Raw genomic sequence first — 18,359 nt, 5'->3', positions numbered from 1 at the left:
TTAAAAAAATGAAATCTATTAGGTAGAGCAGACTTTGTAACAGGTTCTTTTGTTCTTTTGGAACTGTTCACACACAACCCAAATATATTTCACACCAGAACTAAACTCTATTTTGAAAATGAATTTTGAGTCTTCCTCGCAAGTTTTACTTGAAAATTAAGAGCACACAGTTACTCACAGTTTTGTTAAGAAACGTGAAAAAACAATAAATAATCACAAAAAGAAAAGCCAGCTTTTACAGGTGTATACAACTATCAATTGTTTCAATCCTCCCCATTCTCAGAGCCTTTGGTAGCTTGGGAACCCTTTTGGTAGCAAGGCAAGAAAATCACTGTATTTAATTGGTTATGAATAGCTGCTAAAGCTTTAAACAGCAGACTGCACCAGGACAAATACACTTGGCACACAAGAGCTAAGGAAATTACATTGCTGATGGGTTAATCTGAAGGTTGATCCCTTTCAAATACTCAGTGAGACATCAGCTAAACAAGGAACAGTGCTTGACTAAACAGCTTGCTTTCCTGTTCCTTCCTCCTGTCACACCCACAGAACCCCAGAATGGTTTGGCTTGGAAGGGAACTCAAAGATCCTCTCATTGAATGGGCAGGGACACCTTCCACCATCCCAGGCTGCTCCAAGCCCTGTCCAGCCTGGCCTTGGGCAGTGCCAGGGATCCAGGGACAGCCCCAGCTGCTCTGGGCACCCTGTGCCAGGCCCTCACCTCCCTCACAGGGAAGAGATTTTCATTAAAGTCTGATCTAAACCTACTCTCTCTGTCAGTGTGAAGCCATTCTCCCTTGTCCTGTTGCTCCAGACCCTTGTCAATTGTCTCCCTCCACCTTTCCTGTCAGCTCCACCAGGTACTGGAAGATCACAGGTCATCCTGAAGCTTCTCTTCTCCAGGCTCCACAATCCCATTCCCATTTGGTTTTGCATAAGCCTCTGCTCTCCAAGCTATGCAATCTCATTTTTCCTGCTTCAAAACACCTCCCATGCAGAGCCTCCCAGATCTGACATGGACCTTTGTGAGGAGCAAAACATGGATCCTTCTCACACAAGGCACTCACATTGGTGTAAACCAAGTGCTAAGAATTTGTTTTCTAGGTAGCAAGTATAAACAAAGGAGTGTTCTTACTTTATACTATAAAGATGGTGGTATAGAAGTAGTTTGTTACTTAAGAATAGCTGTGTATTTAGCTCCTCTATCAGTAAGACAGCATTTCCCTTTAAGAATGCTAAACCCAACAGTTTTCATCAGTCATGAAAAATAAGCATTCATGTTAACTAAACAAGAGCTGGGCAGTATGTGTATGCTGGAATAATGCATCACTACAGAATGCCACCAACTTGATTTTGTAAAGGAAAATTATTATGTTGGACAGCATTGGATTTAATTTAGATTTCTGGTAGATTAATATGGTAAGCTTGGGTCAAACTTGGGTTAGAAAAAACACAAAATAAGCCCCAGCCCTTGACTCAGCTCTAATTGATATACGTTTTACCTAAGCAGGAATAAATAATTGACTCAGCTGGAAGGTATCATGGCCATCCCCTGGCATTTTTCTCTCAATTATCCACTTTCTGACTCTCTGTACAGCAAGGGTGACACCACACCTCAACATCAGGCAGACAACTTGCCACAGCTTCTGCTCTAAGTCCAGGAGAACAGGGTGGAATTGTCATCACCTTCAATTTTACAGAGAGATATGCAAGAAGTTCTGCTGAATAGTAAGATTGCTATTGACCAAAGTTCTTCAGGACCTGTAGAATTCATCACAGGGCAGGACCTCATCCTGGAAACACAGGAAATCTGGAAGACTTACACACCAAGATCCATTTGTAATAAACTTACTAGTGGTTATGGATTATCTTGTTTCCTCAGCACCATTTGCTCATGCAAATGTAATGCCATTCCTCTACTGTCCTTGGTTGTAAGTTTTATAATTAACTTGAGTCACCAGGATTTAGGACTGTTACCATAATAAACCTGTACATCTAAAGTAATAGCTACTAAAATGAAAAAAACAAACCAAACCCAGCTAACACAAGCAGTAAATCTGATAATGCAGCAGGACTTCTAGGAGTGTATTTTGACTGGTAAGACGGGACCACTCCTGTTTGAGGTGCAAGTTTAGTACTAAAATATTATTATTAAATTACTAAAATACATTGCAACAACTCTGTAACTTCTGAAAAATCTTGTACTCTGAAGCCAAATCCAGGGCAGCGCTGCACGAGCTTAAACCAGATGGGAATGGTCAAAGCATTTTTCTGGGTACAAACAACAGATCTGTGATACAGGGAAAGTACTAAAAAAGTGACTTATCTGACTTTCTACATGTATTGACAAAAGGCTTTCATTCCTTCTGCATTACAGCTCTAGCACTGGTAACCTGATGCAGAAAACTATTCATGAAATAACTCTGTTCTGAGGGATCAGTGTTGCCTAAACATTGCTTCATCATTACTTCAGGTATCACATTCACAGCTTTTCCTTCTTTCCACCTACTGACACTCAGATGGGTTAGAGAGCTACATGGAAATTTAATTTCAATTTATCCCTGTTCAAGTGCCCCACTTCTCAGTGGACTGTGTTATAAGAAACCAATTTAAGATAAGATTGTTGCTTTTGAATCAATATTTTTATGTCAGGTATGATAAAATAGAAAACCTTCTGAAACTTCTCATCACTGAGGCACTGCTTTAGTAGTACAATCTTTAAGGACTTTAGCTTTGCTGAAAAAAAAAATGAATAAATTAACCAGCCAAAAAAAACCCCAAAATCCTTTTCATTTGCTTTTCATTTTCAGTAATTACAATAACTGCAGTAAACTATCATTTAAATATTTTAAAAGAAACCATTCCTACTGAGTTGATACATAAATATTAGTGTGGTGACAAGAACTTAGTGTGTAATTGTTTTCCTACTGTAATCACTAAGTATACAACACTAGAGTTTCAGCTATTCTGCTACAAGTTAAATTCTGGGGGATTTAAAACCTCTAAGGAAATGTTAGAACCACATAACATACACATCATAGGATGCACATTTGTCATTATTTTGAAGAGAAGGAATCTGTAGCTTCTTCTAGATCACCATCTGCTAACAGTCCATCTATTTTCCTGCACATACCTCAGAAAAGGATACAGGTGAAAGCCTAAAGCTCAGCCCAGCAAGGCTCTTGTTCCAGAGGACACTGCAAACAGGGGGGATGGCAGCACCCAAGGCCAGTGGTCAGCACAATGTGCTGCCCTGCTGGGAGCATGGAGAAGCCTGTGCTCCTGCAGAACCCAGCACTGCCACAGCTCCTGGCCAGGGAACGCTCCCAAACCCTTCAGGGCCTGACAAGGGACCTTAACCAGCCCTGGGCAGCTGGGCCAAGGACACACAAAGGGCTGGCTTGTGTCTTCCCCAGCATCCACAGCCTTCTGGTATGAAAATCAACAGGTCAGAGACTTCCCCTGTGTGGCTGATGAGCACATCTGAGACCAGATTCCACTGGGTGTTATCTAACCTGATCTGGGGCCTGGCTACATGCCCAGACATTCAGGGTGTCTGGTTCAAGTTTTCATTATTGTGCCATATTCTTGGCTGGTGACGACATAAAAATTTGAACCAAGTTCATCTTTCAGGATCAAGCTCAGCTACTTGACTTTAAAATTAAAACTTTTTTTTAGACAACAGACCCTGAAATGCAGAATATCCATTCCAGAAAGGATGCTGAGGATCTTACCCTCCCTGCCTTTCCTTTTAACCATTTCTATCATTAATTACTAGGTGTTTACTCAGATATTCCTAATCTTGATCTATTCCTGATATCAGTTATATGGCCTGTTTCATGTTCTATTTAAAGAAGCTTTTTAAGGAAATTAGAGAACTCATAATTTCGTTAACTTACATTTGTGACTTCCAGACTTCATAAATCAGTGTATTTCCTAAAACTTGATTTTAAAAGCTTTAGTCATGCTTTGTTCATTGAAGCTTATCAGGGTTAGCTTATCAAAACTTAAAAGTTTCAGTGATTTTCTAATCACTCTCTAACAACAGCAGACTGTAAAAACTTAACTATGTGTTGGCTAAAATGGAAAATTCCACTGCTTATGATTAATACACTGCTTACTATTAACTACAACAATTAATTTAAAAGTTAAGTAAAACCATTAATTAGAAAAAAAGAATAGGGAAGTTACATAATTTCCAACAAAACAGTGTTCACAAATGATGCTATTTCTTACATTAAGTTGCACTAAGTCAGACATCTCAGAATTTGTTACAACACAATGAAACAAGTAATAGCTGAAAAGCATCATTTTCCCCTGAAATGGTCACAGTGGAAAATATTTTTCAGTATTTTATTAAATAGGTTTACCATTGAAACAATCACATGCTGGCCACTGAAAAGAGGCTGCACCAACTTAGAAGTGTGAAAGCAAATGGAGAGCTTTGAGCAATATAATCCTCCACAGGCATATTTTGCTACTGCTTTCACTTAAGTCCATTTGAAACAGGTTAATACCAAAGCAAAATAAATCACTTAAATTGAAATCAGAGCAGGTTTGCACTGACTTAACTAAAACAGTGCTAGTCTGGGTGGGAATGAAACCTGACTGCTATGTCTTGTCTCTGCAATAAGACCCTGTGTAGATGAGTCTTCCCTTTGTTTGGGTAATCATTTAAATGCAGTTTTAAGTTGATTTATGCCAATTTGGTTTAAACAATATGTAGAGTGGTTTGAAAATTGGCTAATAAATGGATCAAGATGGAGTTACAGAGAAAAAAACAGTCTTCACCTAATCAAATCAATTTTAAAACATGTTCAAAGGATTACACTTATATTGTCTTCATGGCACTAAGAAGCAAGAAGGAAACTTTCAGCTGGTAGATGTTCTGTGAAAGAAACTGAGCTAATCTTTTTTTTTCTTAAATTAGGAAGAAAAACAGAGAGTTATGGAACAAAGACTCCAAAATATCCATAAATGAGAATGTTTTGGAATGAACACCCTTTCCTAGTTTTCTTTCTTTCCTCTTCATCCTGTTATCATTGTATTGGTATCTTTATTTTGCACTCCAAGACAGCATTTTCCAGAGTTCCTTCAACATTTTGAATAGTTTTTTCCTTTTAAGGAAAGATTTAGAAGACTTCAAATTACTTCTTTTGGTACTTCACTTTCTCTCTCTGACTTTTGTCAGTAGTGTCACTGTTCAAACTTATTGAAGTTTGAAAACTTATGGATAAACTATTATCCATTTTCAGAACATAATAATGGTATCATCAGCTGTTCTGATGGGATGAAAAAACAAGCTGACAATCATATCATTAAACAAGTAATACAAGCTCAAAGAGCTGCAGGTTTCTTGGGGGTCCTCTTTGTGCTTTTTAAAACACTAACACCACTTTACTATAGGCTACAAGAATGTGGTAAAAGGTCTTCAGGCAATAGTCAAAACACAGAAGTGTCATGGAATCACAGATTCAAATCCAGCTTATTATTGAAGCTAATGGTATTTTATTCATCAGCTTATACAAAACCTGGAAGAAACACAATTCCTCTCTGAGCTATGGGTCAAAAGCACATTTAACAGTAGCCTAGCCTGCAGTGAATCCCTGATTTTTTTTACATTTTTGTTGGCATTGATTTAAAATGTTTTATTTCAAAAGACAAAACCAAAGACAGTTTTTCTAATCAGCCTTTTATACCATAAAATTAGGTTGTTTTTTTTTTATTTTGGCAGAACCAATATAATTTGAGATATCAGCATATATCCAGTATCCAATGCAGAAAAAATATGAACAATCTTAAAACAACATCTTGCCAGAACCATGCCACACTCCCCTTTGCAAAAGAAAATGTTTTTACTAACTAAATTTTAATATTTTAAGTGAAAGTCTCTAGAGCTTTAGAACCCTGATTACTAAAACCAGAGACACTTCTTACGGTTGCAAACATGCAGAATGAAATTCAACTTCAGAAAGAGGTGCAGTGGCAGCAAATGATGCATTTCTGTGAGCAGGCTGGGAGAGCAGGCAGGGCCAGTGGCCGAGAGCAGAGGGAGCAGCTCCCAGGCTGAGGAGCTCCTGAGCTGCCCCAAAGGCAGAACTTCACCCCCAGAGCGATGTGCTCGAGCCACCTCCAACCCCCAGAGATCTGCTCCTCACCCCTGCAGAGCCCCAGCCCTGCTGTGCCCAGGGCAGCTCCCGGACAGCCCCAGCTGCAGCAGGGCAGGGCTGCAGCGGGGCAGGGCTGCAGCGGGGCAGGGCTGCAGCGGGGCAGGGCTGCAGCGGGGCAGGGCTGCAATAAGGCAGGGCTGCAGCGGGGCAGGGCTGCAGCGGGGCAGGGCTGCAGCGGGGCAGGGCTGCAGCGGGGCAGGGCTGCAGCGGGGCAGGGCTGCAATAGAGCTGGGCTGCAATAGAGCTGGGCTGCAATAGGGCTGGGCTGCAGCGGGGCAGGGCTGCAGCGGGGCAGGGTTGCAATAGAGCAACCTGCAGGGCTGCAGCGGGGCAGGGCTGCAATAGAGCAGGGCTGCAGCAGGGCAGGGCTGCAATAGAGCAGGGCTGCAGCGGGGCAGGGCTGCAGCGGGGCAGGGCTGCAGCGGGGCTGGGCTGCAGCGGGGCTGGGCTGCAGCGGGGCTGGGCTGCAATAGAGCAGGATTGCAGCAGGGCAGGGCTGCAATAGAGCAGGGCTGCAGCGGGGCAGGGCTGCAGCGGGGCAGGGCTGCAGCGGGGCAGGGCTGCAATAGAGCAGGATTGCAGCAGGGCAGGGCTGCAATAGAGCAGGGCTGCCACGGGGCAGGGCTGCATCCACACACCGGCACTGCCACAGCACCAGGCTGCCTCGCAGCTATTAAAGAACAGCTGTTCCACTCTGATTACTGGGAAATGTGAGGTTACTCTCCCTGTCTTTCCCTTCCTCAGGTTTCCAATGGCCAAGAAAGAATGCCCAGGAAAGCCAACACTGATGCAGCAGCAATGCATTAAATCCCAGCTCTGTTCACTCGCAGCAGCACGACACCTTCAGTTCTCAGCTCAACAGCCCTTTCTGCCTGCCATCAATTGCTCTCAGAAATCTGATTCTTCCTTTGCATACACTGGCTACATACAGAACCCAAGTGTTATTAAAATCCAGCCTCTTTTCCTGCCAAATATTTGATTACACTATTTAATTTCAGTGCTTGCTTAACAAATCTGACTCTGGAAACACTAAGGCCTGGTCTAATGTTTACAAGAATTCATTTCAGCAAGTCTTACGACAAAATCACAGAATGAAATGAAGACAAATAAAACTCATCCATGTATTTGGGGGTTTTTGACTGTTATATACATAAAATCTGTGTAGTTAACGGGTCTCCAGAATACTGCCAAGAGGGAAAAGAAACAGGAAGAACAGGTCAATACAAAGGAACTTGCTATTTGCATTTTTCTGTATATCTTACCTTCCAGTGCATAATTATTACCTGCTAATATGTATATCCAAACAAGTTGGCTAAAAAGAATGGCATCATTTTGCTGAAATTGCTTTCAACTGATGGATATTTTAATCTTTCTAATTGATTTAAGTTACAACCCAATCCTAAGGCGTGAGATGCCTTAAGCAAAGGACAGTCACTCATTTATAGCAAATTAAGGTACTCTTAGAGTAACACATCACAACTTCATGGGAAATTATTTGATATTTTTTAGATTATTATAATTTAGACAAATGAGTAAACAGTCCACTGAATCACAGGGTAGAGAAAATGATTGGCAATTACATTACTTGAAAAAAATGTTACCAGAACAAAATTGTTAAGTAGCACATTTCTAAGAAAGTGACATTTTACAAAAAGACAAAGGCGTATATTTTCCACCAAAATCTAGAGCTGCTGTCATCAACAACCCAACAAAAGCTACAGCTACCTAAAATGGAAATGAAAATGTAATGTATGGAAATATTCTCTTATAAAATCTCCTTAGGCTTCACATGTATTAATGTATTAGTTTGCAAACATTAAGATCAAAGGCAAAGCAACAAATACATCCTAAAAAGTTTTTAGTCAGATTTTTATTAACGATATACAAGTAGCAAGGCATAAAAAATTAATATGTTCAAGCCTTGAAATGTCAAGTGTAATGATCTCTAGCTCTGCTTACCTCCTTTGCTTTTTGTTTCAGTCTAGCTTGCTCTGGGTCTTCTTGCCTTGAGCGACTCTACATGTTTAAAAAAAAATGGGGAAAAAAGGTTAACAGATGGTTTAAGAACCCCTCATCTGTTGCAGTAAGTTAAAAAAGAGCAAAGAAATAGGAACAGGATATAAGGAATGTACATGGGACACTTAAATTGATAAAAGTGCAATTTCAAACCTATAAGCCTCATCCAAAAGATTGTTAAATGTTCAGTTGTAAATGAAGATTTGAATTTAAAAAAACAAACCAAACAAAAAAAACCCCACTACCAAGCCAAACAAACCCCTCCACCAAAAACACAAAAAATCCCAAACAAACAAAAAGCCCCAAACAAATTAAAAACCCCCAACCCACCCATGTGTTTGTCAATGTGCAAGTTTCCATACAGGTTTAGATTTAATTATTTAATACAAACAAATTCAAGCATCCAAGAGCAGAAGTTACACCTTTTCCATTATCCAAACTTTTTAATTTAACTCCTTACAGTCACATATTTTAAAATTTACTGTTTGCAATTAAGCTTGTATTTAGCTCTTGGTAAATAATAAATGTATTTAGCTTCTTGGTGGAGAAAACCATTGTAGAGTAGTCCCCCCAAAAGATAAACCTTTGTAATAAATATGTTACTATTTCATATGAGCTTATTTTGAGTATAGCATAGAAATACACTCTGTTAACTCCATTCATGCACTACTACTAATAGTAATGTTGTCATTTTTAAAACTGGATAAATATTGCTAAATGACAACTTTTGTATTTTCCTTCAAAACCAGAAACAGCTCTAAAAGCAGATCACTTAATTGCAATAACAAGTTGTAACTTTTCTTTAGACACAGACTATTTTATAACCATATGTTAAAAACCATTAAATTTATATTTGTGCTCACTACACGTTCTCAGACTGATGGAATTCAAAACTCAAGAGGCAGATAATACACACATTGTAATTTTATAAATGTGTGATAGGTCAGCATTCAGCAAATGTTGCATGAGAAGTTGTAAGAAGCTCCAATAGTACTTGTGATATCCATGGAAAACTGTTGTTCCTGATACCTGGGAGATACAGCAGTTCTACTTCAGTATTTCTTTGAGATTTAAAGTGATATCATTTACACTACTCCTAAAGGAATATCTGTGCCCTCTCCTATCATTCTGTGCTTATTGCTATGCTGAAGGCAGACCTGAAGGCAGACCTGAAACTTGAAAGAATATTAGTTTGCAAACTTACATATTCTCAGATTTTTTTTCCTGGTGTTTAAATTTTTCATACCATATTCTGGTCAGAATTCAAAAATCCATTAAGAAAACCAAAGGGAGATAGGTTTCAAGGGCTTACACTTAAAAGGGTCGTGTACCATTCTTGATACCTGGAGAGTGCCTTGGCTTGATTCGGCACAGAATTTCATATCTCCTGTTAGTTTTGTGGCTTTTGTGAGTTTGGTTGGGTTTTTTGAACTGGGATTATTTTTTTTCAGCTTATATAGCACACCTATATAAAACAGTGCTGATGATGCAAAGTGACATTAAACCAAAATGAGATTTTCAGATGTGCTTAACTCTTCCACTGTGTAGATCAGCTTCACCTTCCAACACCTACAAGTGCTTTTGTGTCTGTTGGCTAAAGGGGCTGTTGGACAGGACAGTGTCTGCAGCAAAGAAATGACAAATTGAAATCCGAGATAGCCACTGACCAATTCAGACTCTCATGTTGCAGTTGTGCCAAGCAAGGAAGAAACTCCACCTCAAGACAGGCTGAGGTTCCTTCTAACTGCTGTGGCCAGACAAAAAGAAAAATGTAAATAATGTGACCTAATATAAATTTATGACCTAAATATAAATTTAATGTTCAAAGGACAAAAGGTATTTCATTAAATATGTGGGTCTGCCAGAGAGTTGCGTTTCTAAAGAATTTGATTCTATTTATACCCATTAGGTTAAAAACCAAACTAACAAAACCCCAGTCTGTGAGTGAGCTGCTTCTCTAGGAGATGGGCTCAGGTCAGTATTTATGAACTGAGCTGAACAAGGTCCTTGCTGTCATTCTGCAATAACAATTCAATCACTGAAGCCTCAGTTTCTCAGTATGGAAAAGCACATTTAGCCCTTTTATGGGTTTTGATGATAAATTTATAAATGTACAACCAACTTCTATTGCCTTGTGAGTCTCACAGTGAAAGCAGTACAAAAACACAAAGTATTGTTATAGCACTGTATGAAGCTGAAAATTCGCCAAATGCAAAGTACAAGTTAAAAGCACGTCAGCTTTAGGAGAAAGCAGAGTGTCCTGAGAGAATCCAGCTGAGACTTCTAATATTGCTACTAACTTTCTACAAGGAAATGACAGAATCCTGGAAAACACACCAGATATGCTGTGTTTGGGGACATTGTAAGAAAAATTAAAGCAGAAGATGCAAAGTAACATTGCAATTTCCTGGGTTCCAGAAGTGAAGGAAAAACTCTGCAAGTTCTACAAAGTAACACATTTACAAGTTGGGGCTTTTTCTTTTTTCTCCAGAAACTGACCAAATAAGAGTAGATCTGGAGTTCAGGATAATCTCAACATGCAAAAGCAAATCATCTGCTCTGTGCAAACCCGCAGCTTGTTCATTGTCAATATACAATAAAAAATTATTGCAAAGGTAAAAACAGGTACTCAACTCCTGAATTATGTCAAATACAGCAATCTTGTTTCAAAAATTAAGATCTAAAATACCAGGTGAAGTTAAATATACAACCCAGACTGAAGGTGAAGATAGAACTACTTTTACATTTAGAATAATGCAATGATTTTATAGTTATTGCCTGAACCCATGCCAAAGAGCTTTTCCAAACAATCTTGTTTCAGACAAGCAGAATTCCAACTTCATGCTGGATGCATCACTACTACTAAAAAAACTAAGGAATTTAACTCTTTTGTGTCCAGGTAAATTTTAACAGATTCTTTTAAAAGCAGATTTGTAAGGCTGAAATATTTTCCTGCTGGTTACCATGCCATTAAGCTGCAAAAATAAAATCATCAGCATATGGACGCTAAAATGTATTAAAGGACAAGTATAAACAGAACTATTTCATTAATTCTTCACTTTATGATCTAATGTAAATTATAAAAGGCTTCACCAATGCTCATGCAACACAGATTAAAGCAAATCTAAGCAAATGCAAATGTCAAGCTTAAGAGAGGTGCTTAAATAAGCTTTAGAAATGTCACTGGATTCCCTTTACACTCCATTCCACACGTGAACATCTCTCCCTTCCTCTGGAGAGTTTGCACAATTTTGCTGCTGCTCAGCTCTGCTTGTCTACATTGTCAACATCACCAGGCAATTATTTTAGTATTTTATGCTTCCTTTGGTCAATCTACTGACTAATCATTCCCAGCTTTTTCAAAATTGCACTTTAACTTTTTTCTTTCAGTTAATTCATATTTTGGATATTTTCTTCCTTTCTCCTTTCTCCACCTGTTTTGTGAAACATGCTTCTCCAAAATCTTTTCATGCACCAGTGTTTCCTTTCTCTAAAGCTTTGGAAACACCCACTAATAAGAGAACCCACAAAATCAAATATTTTCAAGGACTTTATCACAATTCCTTTGCCTTCCCCTCCCTGTTCATCATGTCTAGATCTGTAAATAAAGCAGGCTGAATTTACGTAATGTCTTTTCCTGTTGATGAATAAACACCTTTAGAAGCAAGCAAGCTTCCCATAGTAATTTCAGAGAAACCCAGGACTGATCCTAAGCAGATAACATACTTCTAAATATATTAAATGCTGTCTCTTACTGAGAATGTATTCAGCAAACTAGACTTGTTAACATTTCTCCCAAACACCAGCTATTTTATTAGACCAGAAAACCTGGTATTTTAATTGTGAAGAACCAAAGTGCTTTGTGTTAGAGAGTTCTTTATCTGGAAACTGAAAACTGCATAGATCACATTAGGTTTATGGAAATATTGGACTTCCAAAGTATGAAAAGCAGCATATGTTAAATGTGTGTATTCAAAATAACAGAAATAAGGGGTTTCATTTACATATTACCAAACTCCCTAATGTTCCAAACCTCAGCTCTTCCCCTGGCTTGTGTTCAGGCAGGAGGCCACAAAAAGAGAGACATCTAATCACACATGGAAGAGTTTAGTTTTAAGGGTACTTCAGATTTCACAGAATTGCCTTAAATTAGAAAGCAACTGTGTTTTAAAAATTATAAAAGTATTTATAACCCACTCCATACTTAAATTCATGCACCAATTTTTTTAAAATTGGAGCATACTCTGAAATCCATGCAGATGGACAGACTAGAAGTACTTCTGATGTTTCATTATCATAATTATTCAATACTTTGCTTGATTAATAATATCAAAGTTGCACTGTTGCTAAATTTTTGCTCCACTAACAAAAATAAGTTTTCTGCTGAGATTTGTATGGGCTTGAAAGTCTCAGCTTGTCACACCTGTGTTGGGAAATGTCTCACAGGGTCTGTCCTGCATTTAGCTCCATCTGATCCCAGCTAAGGCACTTGCAGCTCTACTCCCCCTTATCAATCTATACACTGGGGGTCTTTAATGCCTCAAATTCATCTTTTTTCATTAAATAAAGTTAAGAGTCACAACTGCAGGTACTGTACTATTGAGAGCCACTGCTGTGCCAACAGTTTCGATTTTAAACCATTTTTCCCCACTGATGACATTAGAACTTCACCCACGGCTGTACCAGCTTATAACTTTCACTTTTAATTAAAGAAATTAAATTGGCAACATGAAACACTTTGCTTTCACATTAGCTTTGTTAATAAAAAGTGAAAGTTAAAAGCATCATAGCTGAGGGTAAAACGCTGCTCAGTGTTATGACCATGGTGAGGTGGAATGCAAAAGCACAGGTCTGAAAAATGATTTATATTAAAATCATTAAAACTGAAGTAACAAATTCCTAAAAATTCAGAAAATCATCTCAACACAATAATTCCCTTTTTGCTCTGCTCTCGTCAGAAGTGAGTTCCAAGTGCTGGTGCAGGCAGAAGGCTGCTCTGAATCCACAGATCTCTGAAGGGAGGGAAAGGATTAAATGGAATGACAGCTGAACTCATCTCAGACTCAGAATAGCCCCTCCAAGTCATCACAGCACATGTATGGAAGGAAATCTGCAGCACCAAATTCCACTGATCTCTCCAATAAAAAAAACCCCTTCAGTCTATAGTACTACCCAATCATCCACAGATGCTAATTAACTTTACAAACAATTATAAACATAATTTTCCATTTACTTATGTAAATTTTCTTTTTACAGAACACACCTGACTCTTGTGATGGTTTTATGTAAGATCCCAGAACTTAACAGACTTGTGCTACTAACACATAACACTGACCATAATGGACTAATCGAATGAATAGATTGGAAATTAAATTTCAACATTAATTGTATAATAAAATACACAGGCATTCAGCCAGTTTGAGCAGAGCAATTAACAGACTATTTTTAACATGATGTGCTTTATCACAGATTATAACACAGAAGTATGATTCATTCATTTTCTAAGAGCCAGGACAACCCCAAGCTGTAACTCTTTACTGTCATCACTTCAAAAAACAATTCAGAAATAAAAACAACAAAACAACAACAAATCAGCTACAACCTCCTACTCTTTCTGCAGCCAGAAATATTTCCATTATTAGCCCAGAACCAGAATTTCATTCACTTTGACAGACACCACCTGCATCTTCCAGGTTTTGGAAACATCTATGAAAGCAGCAAGAACAGAGATTTACTATAATAAGACCAGTGCTTTGTTGGGTTTGGTTTGGGTTTGTTCTTTTGTTCATGTCTTTGTTTTGTTTTTTTTTAGAGAATCTGCACGAGACACACCATGTCAAATGTAAAGGTAAATTCCTCAAGTGATTTTAGCCTGGCTTTTGACCTTTCTGCAGCCTTAAGACTCCTCAGTGCTGCCTGCACCATCCCCAAAGGCCGAGAGAGGATGTCTGGTTCTGCACACACCTGGCAACAACAGCCAGTGGCTCTTACTGCCAAAACAAACCAGGGCCAAGAGTTGACTCCCCCAAATATTTCCTTTAAAGAGACTTTGTGCTCTACTTATGTGTTTATACACAAGAAGGTCCCTCCTTATACCATTTTTTTTGTATCTGTGATGCTCGTGTCAGGAAGGAAACCCAAATTCAGTGACAACCGAGGCAGCTCAGTCCTTCCCTGCACAGCTTCTCCTTTTGACACATCACATTCTCTGGGGGCTTGGGACAGGAGCTCTTCCAGCAGCAGGAGGTGACTCCATCTCAAAGTCTGGGGAGCAAGATGCCTTTATACACTTATAAATTATATATTATTCTATAATAAAAACAGTTACTAGAAAGTAAATTAGAGAAAAGCTTTGGGCTGCACGTTCAAGGCTGGTATGGGAACACTGTAGAACGTTCTGGAATGCTGTGGAACACTGTGGAAGGTTATGGAACGCTGAGGAATATGATGCAGGTTCCCTGAGGTGCAGGAGGTCATTCTGGCTCCTGAAACAGCATAGTAGCAGTTTCAGTTTTTGGATTTTTAATGTAAGTAGCATTGCTACTGTAGCATACTGTGATTTTTCCTTTCCTGTCAATTTTGTCTTCCCCCAAAATATTTCACTGGAATAAGAACGTTACTCACAATGCTTATCAGCTTGTGATATGAAGTTTGTATTTCTCAAGTATTTCCCAGGCATGGGACATAAGATTTTGTAAAATTCTCTCATTTAACAAGCTAAATAATACTGCTTTTTTGTTTCAAAGACACTCATGTAGCATCACAGCTAATTTTAACTTTAGTGACTTTTCTTCGAATGTCAAAATACGTATTTTTTTGAAACCTAACTTTTTTTCCTTCTGTCTTCTCATCTGATTTGATCTCTCCTTCTCCCAAAAACATTTCCTGAAGCAAAACCAAGCCCATCAGATGCTTACAAATTTTGCTATAATTTCCTCCTTGTAACAGCTGAAATTACAGCTGCAGATCAACCAGAACATTTGTGTCAAATATTTTGCTTTCTCCTCCTAAAGAAACCCATGCATCACCCAAAACAACAAAAACCTGCAAACCTGACACTTTCTTTGGCCATCATTTAACTTTTTTTTCTTTACCCCTTACTGAACTGCAGTGCTAAGTTACCAGACCAGTTTCAAGGCTTCCCAAAGACTCATGCTGCCTCCCCTTTAATTTCAACCTATTCCTTCATTTTTCATTATCTTCTCCATTGATTAACCTGTTTCTGAGTAGATTATTTACCATCTGCTTCAATGCCCAAAACATTTCCTTCACTATCTTACTCTTCATCAAAACCTGGACTTTGGCTGTTCACAAGGCTCCAAAGCGTAAATAATTAAAAAAGAATTTTCACTATGCAACTTCAGCCTTTTTATGCTCCTCCATATGAGACAGTAGATGAGGTACCAGCAGCAGGAAGCTTTGAAACTTTCACTGAAATGGTTCTGCTGAGTAACCTTAAAAACACTTTGCACAATAACCTGTCAAAACACTTCCAAGATAAAACATCACAGTATTTCTTTACAAGGCACATTAAGAAGCTGCAGTTATAAATACATATGATTTTCAGATTTAAGCATCTGTAGCAAGGAAAACAGATATTTCATTTTAAACCCCAGAGTTTTTTATATATTAAAAAGAACACCATCAAGGTGACAAAGGTGCCATGACTGGGGGAACAATGCCTTTGCATGGTGGATATTTTGAGTTTCCAGAGTCAGTTTAAGCATCTCCCCATTGGCAGACACAAATATCACCAGACCACAGACAGAGAGAAGTGGGTACTGATGGGTATCACTTCACCAGGGGCAGATTTTAACTGTGTCCCTTTCATTTCTGTGACATTAAAATGACTGCATCCTGCCCACGAGGGCTGAGATCTCCTCATACACAAGGCATGTTGAAAAAAAACCCAGAAAAATCCAGAATCCTGGGTAAGGAATTAGTACACAGGAATTCAGAATAAAGGCCTCAACAAGTATCACTGTTCAAGTACAGGTGCTTTTGCATTTGAGCAGCACCAGAGAATTTAAGGAAATAATGTAAAATCTATTATTTGGAATAAAAAATTCAGTTCCAAGCTGGCATCTACACTTGAATCACAACATTGCATAAGCACCTTCCAAGGGGTCCACAGTGCCTTCTACTTCTCTAAACATTAATACTGATAAATCAGGACTGCTGATGGCTACTCTGTGCTTTGGTTTTGGATTTTTAACACCTTCATTTATTTTCCACTTTCATATATTTTTATAGTATACCATGTATTTCTTCCAAGCTGTCTCCTGGTTAGGAAGATGAGGTATGCATTCAATAATTTCATTAAGGTACTTTTTTTCAAATAAATTAGGGGATTCATTTACATTTTTTGTAGTAGAATTCTTTAATTTTCTCTTCCTGTATTTTATAGGAATCAAACTTGTTGATTGTGTATTTATTTCCTAACTTTAGACTTCATAGGACTTTGTATTATGCAAGACTAAAATAACAACAAAAAAACCCTGTCCAAAACATAATTTTTGTATCAATTCATAAAGGAATTCAGGTTGGAAGGAACACCAGGAGTTCCTCTAACCCAATCTCAGACCAGCCTGCATAAGGCTTTGTGCAGTCAGGGAAACATTTCTGAACTAAGGACTACAAGCTACTGCATTTTTCTCAATTAAAAAAATGACCAACATAACTAACAAGTAGCAGGACACACAGAAGATCATTCACCAAGATGTAGCCACTGAATGAAGAGAACAGGACCAAAAATAAATAAGCATTTCTTTATTTTTAATAAATAAGAATTAAGAATGAAAATGGCAAACATGTTTTCTTGCAATTAAAGAGTATCTAGGTTGTTAAAAAATCTGTGGACTATTTAACAATGTGAACAATTATAAACTAAGAGTACAAACAGGTCAGATTAATGTAGGCTAATTGAGAAATCAATTTCTAAATAAGCGAGGCTTGGGTTTGTTTGGGGGTTTTTTTTGATCTCTCAATTTGTGAACATTAATGGCATGAAATCAGGAGGCTGTGTTACAATTGAACATTGAGTTGTTCTGTATAATCTCTTCAGAATATACAATAAATAACTCAATGAAGATTCAAATACAATTAAAAATGGGATAACTAAGGGATAAACTTATTTGCAATTAGATATGATATATATGATTAAATTTACAGTTACAAGCAGGAGACTTATCTATACTTATGTGCTCTTGAAACAAAGTTATCTGAGCTTGTTCAAGTGAACCTATGAACACTGAGTCCCTGGAAATGAAGTTACAAAGGAACAAGTCCTGAGAGCTGGCAGTTAACTGGAGACAGGCATGAATCAATCAAACACTGCAGTTATAGAGGAGACTGGAACACATTTAAATCAAGATGAACAAATGAACAAAACTGTTTGAAAACAAAGTCTAAAAAACTAAGAAGTAAAAAAGCCTCTATAAAAGTTCATCAGAATTTACTGAATTTGTTTAAAGGCCAGCAGTGTAGGCTATGATTCTCCAGCAGCACAGAAACCCTTGGCATCTGTTAAATTTGAAAGGCAATTGTAAAAATCATTTCGCAGAATTATTTTGGAAGTGTTAGCCACTGTCTCCTGGATTCTCAAGAACTCATCAGATTTGGAGCTGTGTGTTGAAAAGGCAGAGGCATCCCAGGCAGGTGGGTCTGGAATCAGCACAGATCAGAGCCTGACTCACGAGCTCAAGGTGTGATGACAAACCAACAGTATTTTCTTTTAGTAAGAAACAAAATGTGCTTATGCACATATCACAAAATTAAATAATTGTTTGAAGGCTATGGATTGTTAAGTAGCTAAAAAAAAGCCAGTAGAAGTGATACCTTGGCAGCCTTCAGCAAAATTTCCCTCTCTTGTTCATCTTTCCTTTGCTTTTCTAAACGCTCCAACTGTTCAAAGAACTTTAGCTGTGATCGGACATCCGTGGCTTGTTCGTACCATTCATCATCCTGTAAAACAGACACAGGCCTTCAGAGAAACAGGCACTTTATCCACACCATGCATTTAAAGACTGGTGTTACACATTAAAATCTTGCCATTTTACTAACAATAAAAAAAAAAATTATTAATTTTTAGGCTTGGGGGAATGAAGCCAGCCTATGGTTAATAATGCAGTGAGAATCTGATAATTTTATTAATATCTAAGCAATTAAAAAAAA

The 18,359-nt window shown here is 38.2% G+C and overlaps 1 protein-coding gene across 1 annotated transcript in view; it reads right to left on the bottom strand.

Moving 5' to 3' along the window:
• Positions 1 to 18,359, bottom strand: part of LOC111934701 (transcription initiation factor TFIID subunit 4-like) — a 146,630-nt gene that overhangs the window by 63,480 nt on the left and 64,791 nt on the right. Inside the window, exons 12-13 of the mRNA XM_023934879.2 lie at positions 18,024 to 18,149; positions 8,130 to 8,186 (exon numbers count right to left, since the gene is read on the bottom strand). Of these exons, the coding sequence (XP_023790647.2) occupies positions 8,130 to 8,186; positions 18,024 to 18,149 (183 nt within the window). The remainder of the gene's footprint in view (positions 1 to 8,129; positions 8,187 to 18,023; positions 18,150 to 18,359) is intronic.

Source organism: Cyanistes caeruleus, chromosome 12 (genome assembly GCF_971803275.1).
Source record: "Cyanistes caeruleus chromosome 12, bCyaCae1.hap1.1, whole genome shotgun sequence".
Lineage (NCBI taxonomy): Eukaryota > Metazoa > Chordata > Aves > Passeriformes > Paridae > Cyanistes > Cyanistes caeruleus.
Note: the sequence above shows the minus strand (reverse complement) of the source record. Positions and strands in the feature narration are given on the sequence as shown.